The sequence below is a fragment of the Bombus huntii genome, chromosome 12 (genome assembly GCF_024542735.1).
Source record: "Bombus huntii isolate Logan2020A chromosome 12, iyBomHunt1.1, whole genome shotgun sequence".
Taxonomy (NCBI): domain Eukaryota; kingdom Metazoa; phylum Arthropoda; class Insecta; order Hymenoptera; family Apidae; genus Bombus; species Bombus huntii.
This window is the reverse complement of record NC_066249.1, coordinates 4,118,229-4,136,349: the sequence shown is the minus strand read 5'-3', so window position 1 is coordinate 4,136,349 and position 18,121 is coordinate 4,118,229. Positions and strand designations below refer to the sequence as shown.

Here is an 18,121-nt window from a genome sequence, read left to right as displayed (position 1 = left end):
TGAGAATATCAAAATATCTTTTTTAATGAATACAAGCTTTAGACTTTTATGGGTCTATAAGCCACATTAACACTATATCAATAATATAATAACAATATCAAGTAAAAATAGTGAACTTAGAACTAAAAATTCGAATAATTGCACAATCTGTAATATTTAATCTTAATTTAGTACTTAATCCTAATCTTTAATCTAGCATTCTCTTTTTAGTCTTTTTAATGTACATCTAGCTTCAGACTTATGTATTAGAAAATATCTGTACAATGGTAAGATTTCAGTTTAAAGCTTAGTACTCTTTGTTGTCTCTGAATTTTAACATAATTATTCTCGTTACATGGTGATATATGAAGCTTCTACAAATTTATCTATATCTTTGATGCTCTGTATCTTGGGTCCTTTAAGAAATATGTGGATTCTGTAGAGCAGAGTCCATCCGTTCTTTCTGTGATTTTGTATAAATTTTTATCTTTCATACCTGTGTAAGAAGCAGGCCAACAAGATACAAATTATTTCTTCGATGTGAGTGCTATAGTCACATGTTGGGTCTTGTAATATGCTAATCTTTGTCAAGGAGGCTGCCAGATTGTAGTGATACACTCTAGCTCTATTTACCCAAGCCAGTATTTTCTATTTACCCTAACCTGTGCCTTTTGATTTGTAGGTTGACGTTTTGATATAGTTGTTGCGGAATGTAATTTTATCAACGTACCAATTAGATGACAGTATGGGCTCAAATCATTCCTCCAGAGCATGTCTTGCAAATATGCAAAAACATGTACATATCATAAAATCACACAGAATTTCCTCCATCAGTACCGACTGAACAAAATATAGATTAGAAATGGAGTCACACTATCACCTATTAATGGGCAAAGAATATGATGAGTTGTCACTTATAGATAAATATGAATATCTTATGGCTACCATTATCTCATGACTACAACTATTGCAGGAAATAACTCCAGAAAAAAATTCCACAAAGACCAGGAATTCTATCAAATAGTGGGACTCTAATTGCAGCAGAGAGGTCAGGAAGAGAAAAGCATCCTTTAAAAAATAGACACACACTCTTCGTAATAAATTGGATCAACTACAAAAAACAAGCTGTAGTAACTAGAAAATTTCTCTTTATTTCTAAAAAGAAATAAAGAAAGACAAGGCTTCAGGGACTTTACAATAAATCACGATACCGGATTATATAATCGTGGTCTAAAATGTCGAAAAACGACTCATATGATGTATCAACGATACGAGCGCGCTCTAGTGTTTATATGTCATGCGATCTTTATGATGGAATACATAGAAATCAGAACGAAGTACTGATACTGCTGATATGTTTACTTGTACCCCTACGCGCATTTAAAGAAACTGTACGTTGTTACAAGAAATTCTCTACTTATGTACGTAATTATGTATTTACTAATTGGAAGACATCGCGTGCGTTTCCGCCGAGCAATTGATTCCTATATTTCATCTTTGTATATCACTCATGTCTTTCAATAACGTTGTTTTCCTTTCTTCGTTCTTCTATACGTGCGCAGTGCACGCACACGTATCTTTTACGTATCATACGATATACGTATCATTTTTTCTTACATATCATAGATATATACAGAGCTAATGATAACAACAAACAGGACAAATGTCAACGAAATAAGATGAGTGTTCGCGTATCGATTTTTATTTTGATACTCACTCTCACTATCAGTTTTATACTGTTAGCTCCACAAAATTCCGTACGACAGGTGATATTTGTAAGTATATGTATTGTTTTCTAATACACACTTTTTATAATACAGTAACCGATATACCTTCCTCTTATGATTATTAATCTGTTAATGACTTGGCAGGTTTTTCGACATGGAGATCGTACTCCTACCGAAAGTTATCCAAACGATCCGTATCGGGATTATAAATGGCAAGGGGGCTGGGGAGCATTAACCAAGGTTTAACAAATTCCAAATCTGTTTTTTATAAATCGATGACCGTTTATTATTATTTATTATCATAAGTGGAATGTTATTGAAAATGCATGCTATCCGATGCGTTGATATCACATAAATAAGTTTTCAATGTATACAAACATTATACATAATCATACAATTATTCGATCTCATGCACAGGAAGGTATGGTACGAATGTACAATATTGGTCAGTGGATTCGTAATGAATACGGCTCAATAATTGGCAACAAGTATGAGAGTGATTTGTCTTTGACGCAAAGTACTTACGCGGATCGGTGCATAATGTCTGCTCAAGTTTTACTAGCTGCTTTATATCCACCAAACACAGAGGAAATATTTGTGCCAGGATTAATGTGGCATCCTGTTCCTGTTCATTCCACTCCTAGACATTTGGATAAGGTATACGTATTGTACGCCAGCAAAATACTTTCGATATTAAAACAGATAGAGGAAGAAAGATAAACAACAATTACAATTTTCAGACGATTGTAGTTAAGGCTCCCTGTCCACGATTAGAGAAAGCTTTGAAAGAAGCGTACGCAAATGAATCTAAACATCCAGAATCTCCATCAGCCGAATATTTTCAAGAACTTTCCAATTATACCGCAAAAAATATCTCAACAATCACCGATGTTGAATTTTTGTACAATATTTTGGAAATCGAGGAACGTAATGGCTTAAAATTACCCGAATGGACAAACAAATACTACAATCAGCATATGCGTGAAATTGCAGCCCGTAGCTTAGCCATATTTACAAGCAATACATTACAACAACGACTTCGAGGAGGTACACATATATGAATATCTATATCTTAGAACAATTATGATCAAGAAACCATTCTTATCTTATTGTAGTTATTCGCCTATATAAACAATACTTTTTAGGCCCGTTACTGCAAGAAATTTTGAAGCGTTTACACGCTTTTAATGATGGTCAAGATACAAGACGAACGTATCTTTATTCTGCTCATGACATAACTCTCGTTAATTTATTAAGAACCATGGGATTCACGAATGAATACTTTAAACCTGATTACGGCTCGACGCTTATTTTCGAACTGCACGTTGCATCCAATTCTGCGGACACAGAACTGAAGGTATTATATATTTCCTACTAAAAAGAATCATTTCTAATCCAGTTAATATTTGTTTCGTCTAATCTATTTTCATATTTTCTTCCTTCCTCTTTTTTATATTTTCTTTTTATTCTTTTATAGTTAATGTATCTAAATGATACAGAAAAAATGACATTGTATCATATGAATATACCAAAGTGTGGCACCCCTTGTCGACTAAAAACCTTAACTAAATTATGGAAGGATGTGCTTCCTGAGAACTGGGACGATGAATGTCTACTCTTATGAGTCTCCCCCATTAATACACAAAATATATATCTATCTATCTACAATTGATTATACTCGATAATTTATCTTGCAAGAAAGAAACCAAAATTCTCGCTTCTCATATACGTCCGTGATAGTGATAACGCATATAGCCGTAAAACAAAGTATACTGTATCATGCGAATCAATTCTAATTCGAGCGAAGCTGGTTAAGATTACTAAATTGGCATAAAATCGTTTAACCAGGATGTGTCCGCGTTGCTTATGCAACGAGTGACACTGAATGTTTTGCATGTCTCGTTACGCAATACGAGAACGATTATTTCAAGCACTCTTTCCGTTGAATTCAAATACTCAAATGGAAGATATGCGTGAATGCATCAATTAAATGGCATCGAGATCGTACCGTATCGACCGATATACCTAGTAATCTTAGTATGTAAGTAATTACTTTTTTATTTCATGCACATATGCATATGTATCATTGAACAGTCGAATTTTCCCTACCTACTGGTCACTAATCACAGTTACTTTGCATATGTACGTCTACATGCTATTTTACAAATAAATAAATGAACACGCAATATTTTTATATTAATATTCAATTTGTAAATATGTACATATAATCCCATTGTTCTATTTATATATATGTATGTGACACGATATTATTTTTTATCAAATATCGCTGTTGGTACTATATTAAATCGAAAAATAATTCACAACAATGAAACGTTAACAATTATTTGAACAAAGTGGTTCGGAAAATAAATTATTAATTATTAGACTAGCAATGAAATTACGTTATTTTACATTAGCTTTTTTCTTTTTTATCTACAATTGTTTTCTTTTTTTATGGACAGATAAATAAGTGGATAAGAATCGAATAGATATAAACGCGCGCGCGTGTGTGTATGTATGTATGTATGTATGTATGTATGTATGTATGTATGTATGTATGTATGTATGTATGTATGTATGTATGTATGTATGTATGTAATGTATCATAGATGGAATATGACCGACCTCGACTAACAGTGACGTGTAACAGTGCGCTCATTTCGAGATAAAGCTAAACACATGCGTGACTCTTAATGTAGACAGAATGCGTATCTTTTACTTAGTACGCAACTTTACAGAAATACATACGTAAATCACTCATTGCCAAGAAAAGGATTCCTTACTTCTATAAAAGAGAAAGGCTCCAAATATCATACACTTTTAAATTCATTGATTGATACCTACTTGAAGTATTTTAATAAATGCCTATATATATTTATAACTATATTTTAACAAATATCTATTTTAAATATAAATTATTCTTTCAATTATACTTGAAATTTTCGACTGATAGTCTCCATATTATTTGCTCATCTTCATTTATATAATATATTTATATAATTATATAATATATTCTCAATTTAATTAATTTCGAACGATTCAGGATAATTTGATCTGTTGAAATTGACTACTCTCAACTATATATATATATATATATATATATATATATATATATATATATATATATATATATATATATATATATATATATATATATATATATATATATATATATATATATATATATATATATATATATATATATATATATATATATATATATTGTAAATTTAATTATATACAATAATCATTGTAAATATTTGTATAACCTTTTTCCCATTTATCAAATCTATGTATTTATTGACAACATTTACCAAAAGAAAAGAACAAAGGTGCTACATATAAGAAATAGGAAAAGTAGAAAGAGAGAAAGATAGAAATATGTAAGAAAGAAAAAAGGATGAAAGAATAGAAAGGAACGCAGAGAAAAGAGAGGGATAATAAACTAGAGTACTAGAGAATGGAAGGAGGTATATAGTGATTGTGAGATGCGCAGTCGCGGTATCGATATAGAATTGTTCGCGACGTGGTCTGTTGAGTAGTCGCGCGTAATCGCCGGTTGTTTTCTTACAATTAACGTGTTCGAGCGATACACATTTTCTGTTTCGATCGATCATTTCGTGCTTCAGAAATAGAATTAAATTGTCAAGATTTTCGAGATTAAATTTTTTGTAGAACACTTAATACGTTGACAAGCAGTATTCTAGTTATTTCCAACACATACGTATAAATTACATATGGGCTGGTAAACGTCGTGCTGTCGTGCCGTATGATAGTGTCAGTGTTGAGCACGCCTGTCATTACTTGTGTGTTTTATTGAAATCAAAACAGGAGGTTAGATTTATTTCATGTTATTTTCTCAAATTTTCATCATTCTTTCACCTTTCCTTACTTATTTTCACTATAAGTATATATACGATACATATAATATAAATAGGAGAGAAGAAGAAGGATATTCGTAATTGTTGTGTTAAAGTTGTGAATCAACATCAAATCTGTATTTAGATTATGATTTTGTTTGGCAAAGAAAAAACGATCGAAGTCATATGAACAATACATTCTTTAGTCATACGTGACTTTTTACAATAATGATTATAATATATTGTTATATTTGCAGAACCATCTTTTGACTAATATACGAAATGTTTAGCTGGTTAAGCCGAGTAGAAAGCGGAAAACAGGATCTCTTTGAAAATGTTGCTGATGGCCTTAAAAAAATATACAAGTCTAAATTATTGCCACTTGAGCAGCATTACCAATTTCAAGATTTTCATTCGCCTCAACTTGATGATCCGGATTTTGATGCAAAACCCATGATCCTTTTGGTGGGTCAATACTCTACTGGAAAAACTACTTTCATCAAGTATTTGCTAGAACGAGACTTTCCTGGAATAAGAATCGGACCTGAACCAACAACAGATCGCTTCATTGCAGTTATGTACAATGAGAATGAGCGTGTGATCCCTGGAAATGCTTTAGTTGTTGATCCAAACAAGCAGTTTCGTCCTCTTTCCAAATTTGGGAATGCTTTTCTTAATAGATTTCAATGTTCTACTGTTGCGTCTCCTGTTCTGAAAGGCATATCTATAGTCGATACACCTGGTATCCTATCAGGCGAGAAACAAAGGGTATGGATTTCTGCAAACTTCTATTTGCAAATCAAGCTTGTATATTTAACTAAAAAACCAGTTTTTCTCATGTTAGGTTGACAGAGGTTATGATTTTACTGGTGTTATGGAATGGTTTGCTGAACGAGTAGACAGGATCATTCTACTGTTTGACGCACATAAGCTTGACATCTCTGATGAATTCAGAAGATTAATCGAAGCATTACGCGGTCATGATGATAAAATTAGAATTGTACTGAATAAAGCTGATATGATCGATCATCAACAACTCATGAGAGTATATGGAGCATTGATGTGGTCCTTGGGAAAAGTTTTACAAACTCCTGAAGTAGCTAGGGTATATATTGGTTCATTTTGGGATCAGCCTTTAAGATATGATGTAAATAAACGGTGAGTTATCTTTATTTTCCCATGTTTTTACTTTATACGAATACTACATTATTTGCTATGTTATTGCAACATAAGCATTTTTTACTTATTATACAAAGCCATTATATGGTTTACACTTTGTGTTATAAAAACTTGTATAGCTCTGTATCTTTTATCATTTCACATTTTTTTCTTTCCTTTCTTTTTAGGCTATTTGAAGATGAGGAACAAGATTTATTCAAAGATATGCAATCGTTACCTAGAAACGCGGCACTTAGAAAGCTCAACGACTTGATTAAACGTGCACGGTTAGCAAAGGTAAGGAAACAAAAATTACAGCCTATTGATTACCGCACCCTATTACTAATCGATCGATATCGGCTGTAGTGTTTGAACGAACGATAAAATCTAACGATATGTTGACTTATAGGTGCATGCTTATATAATCAGTGCTTTAAGAAAAGATATGCCTAGTGTGTTCGGTAAAGATACCAAAAAGAAAGAACTTATCAAAAATTTGGGCCAAATTTATGATCAAATACAAAGGGAACAACAAATTTCACCTGGTGACTTTCCAGATTTGAAAAAGATGCAAGAGTCCTTAGCTCACCATGATTTTAGTAAATTTAACACTTTGAAGCCTAAACTCTTAGAAGTGGTTGATAATATGCTGGTTAAAGATATTGCCCAACTCATGAGTATGATCCCTCATGAAGAAATTGGTACAACATCAGATTCACTTGTTAAAGGTATCTTTCCATATTTATGTACTTTGTCTTTGTTACAGATATATGACTTACAAAAATATATACTGGACTAGAAGACAAATACATAAACGTTTATAATCTATTTATTAATTTTTTAAGTTCGTATGATCTAATTATTTTTCAGTAAATAAACGGTTTTCTGAAACCATTCCATTCAGTATGACTAAACGTTAACGTTGACTTTTTATATTTATTCATCATATTTTTTCATTTTCCACATACTATTTTAGAAGAAAATAAGATTCTATGAAAATCAAATTTTACGAAGTTGCATGATATTTTGTATGATAGGCGGTGCATTCGAAGGCGTGGAAGATCAAGTGAGTCCATTCGGATATAAACGAGGTGAGGGTATCGATGCTGGCGCAGGTGAACCAGAATGGATTGTCAACAAGGAAAGATATAAATACAATTTAATGTTTGAAAAACTCGGTCCATGTGATGGAAAAATCACAGGAGCAGGTAAATTCTTATTACATGTAATGTATTAACTCTTATGCTTAAACTCAACTAGACTTCCTTCCGATTATATGACGCTTTTGTTTTAAGTAAAGTAGTTGAAGCTTGAAGCAATATAAATTATTTTTCTTATTTTCTATTATTAATAATATCCATTTGGAATCACATTTTCAGCGGCTAAATCGGAGATGGTAAAATCAAAATTACCAAACAATGTACTTGGCAGAATTTGGAAGTTATCTGATATCGACAAAGATGGATTTTTGGACTCCGAAGAATTTGCTTTAGCAATGCATTTGATTCATGTAAAACTCGAAGGTTACGACCTACCTGCAGAATTACCAGATCATTTGGTACCACCATCGAAGCGAGATACATAATTTAGCTTCAGTATTGTATTCATCTTTTGTGTCAGTTTACTAATATGTTTGATGTACATATGTTTGGTACATATCTGATGCGCACATTATACAACTATATTTATTAATTCGCTAACACAGCATCGCCAAACACATCAATCAATGTTGCTATAATATATTTCTTAAATATTCGAAAGAGTACGCAATATTCACGTATTTTATTTCAATAAATATCTTTATATCACATTCGGGTATGCATGATTTTTGTCTAATTAAAATATGAAAATGTCAGAGACAAAATAAAAAAATACTGACAGTTTTTATTATAAAAAGGAAAAAGCAACATAACAAATCAGTTTTCTTTAATTTATAATACAAGTTATCTTTCACAAATTGCCTATTCGGTATTCTCAAAGTATACTACGTACCCTTTCGAGCTAAGCTTTCTATGTTTAAAACATTTGGATTTTTAATAATCTTTCAAATCTAAATTATATTTATATTCTTCTTTTACTTCTTTTAATGTCACGTCAAAAATTAACGTTAGGTTACTATGCAATAAAACGTTACAATAATTTGGATATATTCAACAAACTACATATAAACACTCAACGAGTGAACGAACGAACGAATGAATGAATGAATGTGTATTTGTACACGCGTGTGTAATATATTTGTCTCCTGTTCGAATACAGTTGTTGATAACAATATTATTGTTATTGTTATTATTACTATTGTTATTATCATTATCTTTAAAGAAAATGTGCTTAAGTTCATTGCCGCTCTATATATATATATATTACATATAATAACATATATTATATATAATATATAAATAATCAACTTTAATTTTCTAAATATATATAGAACAGGAAAAATGTATAAGAATACAGATTATGTATTTCCTAATCATATAGCTACGCGTAAAAAAAGTACGCGATAAAGCAAATGCAATATTTATTTAACAAACATGTTAATCTGTAATCAAACACAAACTCGAGTACTATTCTATAGTGTAAACACAAAGTTCCATGAAAAGGAAGCGTGAGATACGTAACAATGAAACATATATACTTAGAAAAATGTATAATATTGAATCATTTTATACACGTTTCGACGTTTCACTTATTCTTCACTTGTGCAATATGTGCTTTCAGTAAAAATTACAGATTTTAATATAAATGTAATATCATTATGTGCAATCGAACAATAATATAAGTATATTATATTTTTAAAAGGAGAAAGTATTTAAATAAATTTTTTAATAGATTATATTTAAGTAATTTGACGGTGTAACATGAGAAACAGTAATATTTCGAGAAATTAAATAATGTTCTTTGTTAGCACTGCCACCGCGTTTAATACATCTTTTTCTGTAGTATTTAAAAGAAATATTCTCATCCGATATCTTTCTTGTACTTTACAACAAAATGATATTAATGGAAAGAAAATTATTTTTTATAATATTCTGCATGACAAAATAAATATGTATAATCGACTAAAAATATTCGAAGCGTTCTTTTCTGAATAATATATGTATATGAGAAAGTAAACATTATGGTGACTAACAACGAGAAATGCATTAAATAAAATAATATTATTTTTCACGAAATATAATTAACACGATGACTACCCATTGCTTATATGTACTTATATATTCCTGGCCAGTTCAATAATTCACCTTATAGTCCGAAAAATTTGAATTAAAAATTTTTTTAATTAACTATATTTTGTAAATAATGTATATTATACAAAAAATAATTGCTTTAAAATAAAATGCATCAGTAGATTTAACTACATATTAATATGTGACAACGATTATTAATAGATATATATTATTAAAGAATCAAAAAGATTAAACCTAAACAAAATGTTTGAATTTTTTATCCACATAAAAAAGTAAATGTATAAAAAAGATATTAATTATCTTTTTCATAATTTCAAAGGAAAAAACGCAACTTAACTAAATTTTGTTAATATTAGGAGAAAAAAATGAACACTTCATATGTAAATAGAAACTTAGTTAATAATTATTTCTTCTTCATAACTATAAATTTGCTTCCTTTGAAAGTTTCAAAATATGTACAATTACGTCGTCTATTGTTTTTCTTGTTAAAAGAGATTTTACCATATTATCTTCTATAACAACCATAAATAAACACTTTATGTTTTCCCTTAATCTTTCATCAAAAGGTAATCTACATTCTGATGTTAATGGTTCATGCCCACATCGTCTAATTACAGCTTGTACAATATCTTCAATAGGGGCATCAGGCCAACCAAAGAGCTGTAAAATACAATATATATAAACATGTATTAAATAATATTTGATGTAATACAATTGTTATAGTTACAAATACTATTATTGCGATTTATACCTGAAGAGTATCATCATCAATTAATATTTTCAAAAGATCAGCTATGGCTTTTAACAATTCTTCAGTGGAAAATTGAGTAGACTCTCCTTTCTTTGTTTTCTCTGCAGCAACTGTTGCAATGTTATATAATTGTATTTGTAAATTCTTTTTTTCGACTTCATCCATTACTTCTTCTAATAGATCACGGTGTTTTGCTTTAATGTGCCTCATTAAACAATCTTGACGTATGAAAACTCTATTACATTCAACACAAGATTGTGGTGGTTCTCGTCTATGAGTATTTAAATGAGCTTGTAAGGAAGATTTTGTAGAAAAAGCTTTTGTACATTTATCACATTTATATGCTGTAACAAAGAGAATATTGTTTAATTAAAGTTCACAAAAATTATAATGTCAAAATTATAACGATTCCGTTACCTTTAACTCCTGTATGAAGTATTACATGTTTAACCAGATCTTCTTTTCTTATAAATTTCTTTTCACACATTTGACATGCAAATGGGGTGGCTCCTTCATGAACAAATTTTTTGTGAACATTTAACCGAGCTTTTCTACTAAATGCTTTCCCACATACCTCACAGTAAAAACCATTTTCACCAGTGTGATGAAATATATGTGCTCTCAATTGAGCAGCCTGAATAAATGATTTAGAGCAATATTGACAAACATGAGGTTTCTCACCAGTATGAGTTCTTTGGTGACGATTTAAAGTTTCCCGAGCAGCAAACTTTTTTTGACACTAAAATAATTCGAAAATCAATTAATATATCGTATATATTTTTAGGCTGTTAAAATTAATTAATACAGTATCTACAATATAAATTAGAGTTTTAATTGTACAAAGTACAACATTGTAAATTGTACATAATCTGTAATAAAAACTTACATTAATTTTCCTGTATATAGTGCTTGCTTGTAATAGAAAAATTATATGAAGAGATTAACATTACAAATCTACTGAAATTTATACAAAGTAGGGCATTTAAAACAGGTCACCCGAATAACTTGCTTGTTTTTGAAGATAGAAAAAAATGCATTAGGCCAGGCTTACTTGGTATGGAGGGACTTATAATCTGATATTACTAATTTTTCTATAGATGGAGACATCAAGGAGATACAAAGATCAACTCCGATTTTTTAAATGGAATGGTATGGTTTCTTATTTACGCGAGAGTGGCATCAGTCGACAAATACTTCTTGTATTCTTCTTATATCTTTGTATATTTTGCGAATACTTCACATTAACAAATTTCACTTGATCAACAATTAAGTGAAAATGATTTTCAAAAACGTTTACAATTTAGTGAATGGGGCTTACGAAAACTGCAAGGCGATGAAATGTTCTTGAGCAAAACTTTGTTTACAGATGAGACCACATTTACAAACTACGAAGCAGTTAACTATTACAACATGCACTACTGGTCAGTGGATAATCCACGATGGCTGAAAAAAGTGGACAAACAGAGATCTTGATCTATAAACGTCTGGTGCGACCTTTTTCATAGTAAAATAATTGATTCGTATTTTATTGATGGCACGCTAAATAGTCGTAAATACGAGAGAATTTCAGAAGACGTTTTGCCAGAATTGTTAAAAGACATTTCACTGTATATATGACAATTCATGTGGTTCCAATAAGGCGAATGTTCTGCTTACTCAGCATGAAATGTTATAGAATTTCCAACAGAAAATTTGGAGATTGTTGGATTGGTCAATCAGGAAATAACAAATGGCTGGCAAGACCTGACACCTCTAGATCTTTATTACTGGAGAAAATTAAAGGAAGAAGTATGCCACAAAAAACCAACAATCAAACTTGGAATGCAAGAACATATAAAGAGAACTTGCTCTATAATAGATACAAATGATATTTGTCAGGCAGTGCCATCAGTATTACAATGTTTTAGACTATGTATCCATGTTCAAGGTTGTTATTTTAAACACTTGTACTAGCATTAAGTATGTATATAACATGTTACATGTAAATCATTGAAGTATTCGAAGAGTGCTCTGAAGCAATCTATTTTCTATTGCAGTTGACCTTAGGTAATGACCTTCATAATACTCTACCAAATTATAAATAAGAAACCATTATAAATAAGAAATCAATTATAAATAAGATACCATTGCATTTAAAAAAACAAAGTTGATCTTCATATCACCTTGATGCCTCTTGATACCAAGTTCGGCCTAATGCATTTTCTTCTATCTTCGCAAACAAGCAAGTTATTCAGGTGACCTGTTTTAAGTGCCCTACTCTATATAATAAGATAATATCAATCACAAAAAAAACGTAACTTGTTAAAATTGAATTTCATTCAAAACTTACATATTGGCATTCAAATGGTTTTTCTCCTGTGTGTACACGTCTATGTTTCTTTAATGCAAGAGAAGATAGAAAAGACTTTGGGCATAAATCGCATTGAACTGGTCGTTCTCCTGTGTGTACACGTTCGTGAATTAACAATTGTTGGTTAGTAAAAAATTCCTTAGGACAATATCTACAAGGTTTCTTTTGTCTTTGAGGAGTTCCGGCGTGAGTTCGTAAATGTTCACGTAAATTATCCTTCCGCGTGAAAATTTTTTGGCAAACCTATTAACATATACAATTAGTCTCGAACTTTGTTTTGCTAATTAAATATTATATATAAAACTTACTTGACAACTATATGTATTAAGAATATTTCCATGACATCCAGATTGCATTATATGGCGATTTAAATGATACATTCGTGAAAAATAAGTATCGCAAGGCTCACATCTAAAACATTTTAAATTATACTATTTAATGAAATATTCGTCCTAATAATAAATGTACAGTTACCTGAAAATTTTTTTATCAGCATGAGTAGTATAACGATGTTTGTTTAGTGACTTCTTATCACGAAATGATTCTCCACAATCTTTGCAGGTACATGAATCACACTGCCAATGAATTACCACAATGTGTCTTTCTAAGGATGATTTCTTTTTAAATGATAGGTTACAGTGTTGACATTTAAATTCACCACCACTGTGCGCAGTGCTTAAATCTTCAGCACAGCAATGACATTGTGTATCAGGTACAGGTATAATTATTGGCTTATCATTATAATTTTTTTGATTATTAGAACTATCATCTGAAATGATCATTTTCCTTATCTAAAATTTTTTCTTCGAAATATGTTTGACAAAATTTTATATAATATATACCTTCCATATTGGAATTATTAATATAGTCTGGATTATTATCTTTCTCTTCATCATCTGACTCATAATTCTCAAGACTCCTTAACTGCAAAATGTTGGAATCATCTTCTTCTCTACATATGTCTAAATGTTCCTTTAGCATCTATCGAAATAAGTAATTTTGTCAAAACATATTGCAAATTACATTTTACAATTAAGCAATTTTTAATATTTCTACTATTAATAATAATGTCAAAATAAAGTTAAAATCTTACATCTTGTGATTGAAAGATACGATGACATGTAACACATTCATAATCTGTTATAATTTGTATAATTTGACCGTCATGAGCAATAACTGAAAGGCATAGTAAAAAAAAGGCTATAATAAATAAAAAAAAAAGAATGTAACGCAAAAACAGCAAATCCATTACGAAATGAACAAAAGCCATGCATAAATATATAAAATCAGAAAGTAAAAAATTATCTCTACTTTGTATACCTGTTGTGTCAGTGGATTCTCCTTGTTCAGCAGACATTATAATAGTTTCTTGTACGTTTTCTGGATCTATAAAAATCACACATCAATGTTATAGTAATTATTAAAAATTTCTGTACATCATAGACTATATATTACAATTACCAAATAAATTTTCTAGCGCTGTATCTTCTAAGAACACTGCATCCTCAACTTTCACGATTTCTATAACAGAAATGACGCGTATCATATGCTACGTACTAACTAACATACGAGATACATTATTTTCATTGGAGAACTACGGATACCTACCCATTATTTCTTCCATCACTTTTATTCTTGATAATTGGACCACAAGGCAACTGTTTGCGTAAATTAAATATTTTTCTGCAATTGTAGTTCACGATTAAGAACTGAATATATAAATTACAGTATTTCTCTAGTACCTGTATTCACATTAATTTAACAGTAGTAATATTGATTAAAAATTATTGAGAAGGAGCAGAAAAATATAATCGAAATTGTTGACAATCTTTCAATTAGTTTTACAGTACAAGCTTCTTAGTCACTTCTATCTGCCCCTGAAGAAATAATCCCTTTAAGCCCAAACGCACATCAAAATGGCCTATGTCAAGGGGCACACAGTATATATTTTTAATTAACATACTTCCTATAGTTATTCGTAAATCCAAGTTAACAGTAGTTTTAACATATAATTATGTTTCTCTGAAAGTGAAATTAATTTATTATTTATTTAACGAAAATGAAAAGAGAATAATTACTGCATAATATTTAAAGATAGATAATTATCAAATACCCGATGCGGTTAACGTTATTGAAAGTAGAATAATTATTAAATTAAATGTCGATTAAATAAAATGTACGTACAAATTTTATATATATATAAAATATCTATGATATATATATATAATTATATATATATATATATATAATATCTAGTGACTTATCTACTTATCATCTACTTGACATAATTTCTTAAATTTAGTATCGTGATGCCAGAGGTGATACTTATTCGTTGTCGATCGATGATTGGTGAATTTAAATATTTTTTTTTCTATGGTAACAAATCGCGTACGACGAGAAATCATAGAATTGAGTCTTACTCGCGTTGACAATAATTATATTTTATATATATTTACATACAAAAATTCAACAATGTATTTGTATTGACATGTATTTTTATGCTGTAAATTATTACATTGTGATTTATTTCTTAGGCAGTATTGCATTATACATTAGGGAAAATATGTTTTGTGTTATACAAAAAATTTTAATAACACATGTAATAAGTAAATATCAAACACTGAATTGTCACAATATTAATGAACTTTAGGTTTTGCAGATTTAACCTTTTTTAGTTTCTTAAGGCCATTGATACTTGACTTTAACGAATTCCAATATGCTTGATGGAACTTATTTATGTCCTTAATATGTACCTGAAATGTAAAATATATTTCATTAATGATGATAGGTTTCAGTAATGACAATTAAAATAATAAATAATACATTATAAAGTACACAATACATACAACAGTAGAAATCTTTTTGGATCTGCATGTAGCTCTTATTAAACAAAGAAATTCAGCTGGTGTTGGTAACGCAGGCTTGCCTTTTCTTGGCACTGGTTTGTTGTGTCCATTAACTGAGAGGACAGCATTTTACAAATAAAAATTTTATTTTCCAATTATCTTTATAAAATAACAATACAAATACTTACATCTTTTAATAGTAAATACTATAGAACCAGAAAATCGACATTTATCGAAAAGTCGTATTAATTCCACTAAAAACTAAAATTAATTGTTAATATAAAACCCTTTCGAACTAATATATATAATGTTTTATAGATAAAAAATTACCGTATCATTTTCTAGTAGAACCATTTTGGTAATTTCAAAATATGTTTTTAAGGTTTATCAAATGTAGTAGTGTAACACGTTTATGCTGTCAGTATTCGATCATTCGGTCTGCCTAAACGACAACGACAATGATATAACAAACTTAATATAATGGAGAATTTACATGTTAACGACGAAATGTCCCTAACTTTGCACAATTAAATGTATGATCTGTTATTAAAAATTTGTAACGCTTTATATATTTTTATGAATGCTTTCAGAATAGGAAAATCAATTCTATATATTGTAATTCATTATATCGGTATTAAATACTCCCTTTTAAAAATTTATATAGTAAAAGAAATGCAATGAAATGTAACACACCTTTAATCTGTAGAAATTGAACTTTTCTTGAGTCAAGTTTTTGGTATTTATAAACATTTGTTTTTACGTGAATGAAAATTATTAGAAATATTTCGGCAAAATGAATAATACCAGTATACATGTACAAATTTATAAAAGCGTCAAATGTATTTATGAAAAGAATAATAGTGTAGATGCAAGTAATCTGAATCACTTAATTTCTTGTTTGAATGCCACACAAATTGAAATCAATGATTTTTTAACTAGCCTCGTTGTGGAACAAGACAGTTCTATTGATACAGGAAGTAAATGGAAAAACTCAATAAGAATAAAAAATTTTTTAGTTGAAAGCCTGTAGAAACTAATAGTCTTATTCTTGTCAGTTTTAGATCGGCTAGCGTCGGAAAGCGATTCGGATTTCGAAAACGAAGTTGAAGTTAACCCTAAAAAATCTAAACTAACGGACTAATAATTTTGTAAGATTTCTTTGATATTGTAAAATTTATATAGCATTTAAATGTTATATTTTTTGCATTAATCGTTATTCTATAATGTATTATGTGTGCTCACAAATAAAAACTTGTAATGGTTAGAAACAATAATCCGAAAATAACTAAAGAAAACGTTAATAAAGATAAAATAAAATAAATAAAGAGTGATAAAAAAATATATTTTTTTATTATGTAAACTTATCACAATATATGATAGTTATAAAGTAGTTATAATTTTTTCATCTTTAATTGGAATTTCATTACAGGTACAACATGGCTACCTTACTCACAAATGAAGCAAAACTACGCTATATAATGGAATGGTTTCAAGAATGGTCTGAAATGGAAAAAAATGACTTTCTGGATGTACTTATCGAAGAATGTGGACCTCCGAATCTTGTTCATAGATTGTCATCTAAGATGAAACATTTAGCAAAAATTATAGATGACAAACCAACTCTGTTTCAATGTCGTATAAAACTCTTTCGACAATGGAGTCAAAATTGGTCTCAGCAGGAAAAAGACCATTTGCTTTCATCAATCAAAAACGCTGATGCTGCATTTGCACAAAAATATGATGAAAAGATATTATCATTATCACGTACTGAACATAAAAAACAATCTGACAAGAAGGAAACATAAACAAACACCTTGGAGCATATAATCTTCTTTATTATTGTAGAAGAGGTTTATGAGAGAATGTCTAAGAATAGGAAAAAATGAAAAAATATTTATGATTAAAATACAGTACAATACAGTTTGATATTTATATTTGATGCACATTTTGGTATAATGCATAATGAATGTATTATATATAAATTGAAATATTTTTAATATTTTGTAATAGGTTTATAATAGTTTATACTATAGAATTTAAGATTCATACATACATTCCATAATTATTTTGAAATATCTATTTTCTGAACATACTTTTCTTTTCTTTATTTACGAGCATATAATTTTTTTTATAATGATATACAAATGTAATATTTACAAATAATAAAAGAAATTTATAAAAATATATGAAAAAAATGATAAAAAGTATTATTTTTGAAGTGTATAATATTTTACTCCTATAATAAGAGATGCCAATTTG

At 29.5% G+C, this 18,121-nt stretch overlaps 5 protein-coding genes and 2 long non-coding RNA genes across 14 annotated transcripts; 4 read left to right on the top strand and 3 right to left on the bottom strand.

Moving 5' to 3' along the window:
- Positions 1–1,234, bottom strand: LOC126871638 (uncharacterized). The gene is made up of 2 exons (XR_007691699.1): positions 710–1,234; positions 1–641 (listed from the first exon to the last, which is right to left on the bottom strand). It is a non-coding gene; the product is annotated as an uncharacterized LOC126871638 (long non-coding RNA).
- Positions 1,235–1,251: 17 nt separating this feature from the next.
- Positions 1,252–3,908, top strand: LOC126871628 (lysosomal acid phosphatase-like). Of its 3 annotated transcripts, XM_050630631.1 has the most exons (7): positions 1,252–1,400; positions 1,606–1,754; positions 1,851–1,946; positions 2,124–2,363; positions 2,447–2,753; positions 2,852–3,063; positions 3,184–3,908. In XM_050630631.1, the coding sequence occupies exons 2-7, from the start codon at positions 1,659–1,661 to the stop codon at positions 3,328–3,330; spliced, it is 1,098 nt and encodes a 365-aa protein (XP_050486588.1). In that variant the 5' UTR covers positions 1,252–1,400; positions 1,606–1,658; the 3' UTR covers positions 3,331–3,908. The 3 variants fall into 3 exon arrangements, with proteins under 3 accessions (XP_050486588.1, XP_050486590.1, XP_050486587.1); XM_050630633.1 differs by having other exon boundaries at positions 1,315–1,754; positions 2,128–2,363; XM_050630630.1 differs by having other exon boundaries at positions 1,315–1,754.
- LOC126871627 (EH domain-containing protein 3) lies at positions 3,600–9,920 on the top strand. Of its 4 annotated transcripts, none has more exons than XM_050630627.1 (7): positions 3,600–3,747; positions 5,824–6,334; positions 6,411–6,724; positions 6,913–7,021; positions 7,134–7,452; positions 7,762–7,932; positions 8,104–9,920. In XM_050630627.1, exons 2-7 carry the CDS (start codon positions 5,849–5,851, stop codon positions 8,307–8,309), a joined length of 1,605 nt encoding a protein of 534 aa, XP_050486584.1. In that variant the 5' UTR covers positions 3,600–3,747; positions 5,824–5,848; the 3' UTR covers positions 8,310–9,920. The 4 variants fall into 4 exon arrangements, with proteins under 4 accessions (XP_050486584.1, XP_050486583.1, XP_050486585.1 ...); XM_050630626.1 differs by lacking the exon at positions 3,600–3,747 and adding an exon at positions 5,089–5,540; XM_050630628.1 differs by lacking the exon at positions 3,600–3,747 and having other exon boundaries at positions 5,891–6,031; positions 6,141–6,334.
- Positions 9,921–10,296: 376 nt separating this feature from the next.
- LOC126871625 (zinc finger protein 25-like) lies at positions 10,297–15,251 on the bottom strand. 2 transcript variants are annotated; one of them, XM_050630621.1, is made up of 13 exons: positions 15,130–15,251; positions 14,759–15,038; positions 14,625–14,699; positions 14,478–14,537; positions 14,337–14,402; positions 14,110–14,192; positions 13,859–13,997; positions 13,491–13,785; positions 13,325–13,427; positions 12,996–13,259; positions 11,084–11,405; positions 10,667–11,010; positions 10,297–10,575 (listed from the first exon to the last, which is right to left on the bottom strand). In XM_050630621.1, the coding sequence occupies exons 3-13, from the start codon at positions 14,638–14,640 to the stop codon at positions 10,336–10,338; spliced, it is 1,932 nt and encodes a 643-aa protein (XP_050486578.1). In that variant the 5' UTR covers positions 14,641–14,699; positions 14,759–15,038; positions 15,130–15,251; the 3' UTR covers positions 10,297–10,335. The 2 variants fall into 2 exon arrangements, with proteins under 2 accessions (XP_050486578.1, XP_050486579.1); XM_050630622.1 differs by lacking the exons at positions 14,110–14,192; positions 14,759–15,038; positions 15,130–15,251 and having other exon boundaries at positions 14,625–14,647.
- On the top strand, positions 12,316–18,069 carry LOC126871635 (uncharacterized protein C14orf119). 2 transcript variants are annotated; one of them, XM_050630644.1, is made up of 2 exons: positions 12,316–12,900; positions 17,292–18,069. In XM_050630644.1, the coding sequence occupies exons 1-2, from the start codon at positions 12,833–12,835 to the stop codon at positions 17,665–17,667; spliced, it is 444 nt and encodes a 147-aa protein (XP_050486601.1). In that variant the 5' UTR covers positions 12,316–12,832; the 3' UTR covers positions 17,668–18,069. The 2 variants fall into 2 exon arrangements, with proteins under 2 accessions (XP_050486601.1, XP_050486602.1); XM_050630645.1 differs by lacking the exon at positions 12,316–12,900 and adding an exon at positions 13,698–13,728.
- LOC126871636 (signal recognition particle 14 kDa protein) lies at positions 15,437–16,353 on the bottom strand. Its single transcript, XM_050630646.1, has 4 exons — positions 16,193–16,353; positions 16,051–16,123; positions 15,863–15,975; positions 15,437–15,769 (listed from the first exon to the last, which is right to left on the bottom strand). The coding sequence occupies exons 1-4, from the start codon at positions 16,214–16,216 to the stop codon at positions 15,653–15,655; spliced, it is 327 nt and encodes a 108-aa protein (XP_050486603.1). The 5' UTR covers positions 16,217–16,353; the 3' UTR covers positions 15,437–15,652.
- Positions 16,554–17,011, top strand: LOC126871639 (uncharacterized). The gene is made up of 2 exons (XR_007691700.1): positions 16,554–16,839; positions 16,918–17,011. It is a non-coding gene; the product is annotated as an uncharacterized LOC126871639 (long non-coding RNA).
- Positions 18,070–18,121: the final 52 nt, after the last annotated feature.

What these genes read in the sequence shown, in the direction of transcription:
- LOC126871628 (XM_050630631.1), top strand. Translation starts at nt 1,659, where the DNA reads ATGAGTGTTCGCGTATCGATTTTTATTTTGATACTCACTCTCACTATC. An exon ending in CCGTACGACAGGTGATATTT is followed by an intron (nt 1,755 to 1,850) that starts GTAAGTATATGT and finishes ATGACTTGGCAG; the next exon opens with GTTTTTCGACATGGAGATCG. An exon ending in GCTGGGGAGCATTAACCAAG is followed by an intron (nt 1,947 to 2,123) that starts GTTTAACAAATT and finishes TCTCATGCACAG; the next exon opens with GAAGGTATGGTACGAATGTA.
- LOC126871627 (XM_050630627.1), top strand. Translation starts at nt 5,849, where the DNA reads ATGTTTAGCTGGTTAAGCCGAGTAGAAAGCGGAAAACAGGATCTCTTT. An exon ending in TATCAGGCGAGAAACAAAGG is followed by an intron (nt 6,335 to 6,410) that starts GTATGGATTTCT and finishes TTCTCATGTTAG; the next exon opens with GTTGACAGAGGTTATGATTT. An exon ending in ATCAGATTCACTTGTTAAAG is followed by an intron (nt 7,453 to 7,761) that starts GTATCTTTCCAT and finishes TTTGTATGATAG; the next exon opens with GCGGTGCATTCGAAGGCGTG.
- LOC126871635 (XM_050630644.1), top strand. Translation starts at nt 12,833, where the DNA reads ATGCCTCTTGATACCAAGTTCGGCCTAATGCATTTTCTTCTATCTTCG. An exon ending in CAAACAAGCAAGTTATTCAG is followed by an intron (nt 12,901 to 17,291) that starts GTGACCTGTTTT and finishes ATTTCATTACAG; the next exon opens with GTACAACATGGCTACCTTAC.
- LOC126871625 (XM_050630621.1), bottom strand. An exon ending in GTATCTTTCAATCACAAGAT is followed by an intron (nt 13,998 to 14,109) that starts GTAAGATTTTAA and finishes TTATTTCGATAG; the next exon opens with ATGCTAAAGGAACATTTAGA. An exon ending in TTGATGATGATACTCTTCAG is followed by an intron (nt 10,576 to 10,666) that starts GTATAAATCGCA and finishes TGTATTTTACAG; the next exon opens with CTCTTTGGTTGGCCTGATGC.
- LOC126871636 (XM_050630646.1), bottom strand. Translation starts at nt 16,216, where the DNA reads ATGGTTCTACTAGAAAATGATACG. An exon ending in TTCTACTAGAAAATGATACG is followed by an intron (nt 16,124 to 16,192) that starts GTAATTTTTTAT and finishes AATTAATTTTAG; the next exon opens with TTTTTAGTGGAATTAATACG. An exon ending in CCAAAAAGATTTCTACTGTT is followed by an intron (nt 15,770 to 15,862) that starts GTATGTATTGTG and finishes TTTACATTTCAG; the next exon opens with GTACATATTAAGGACATAAA.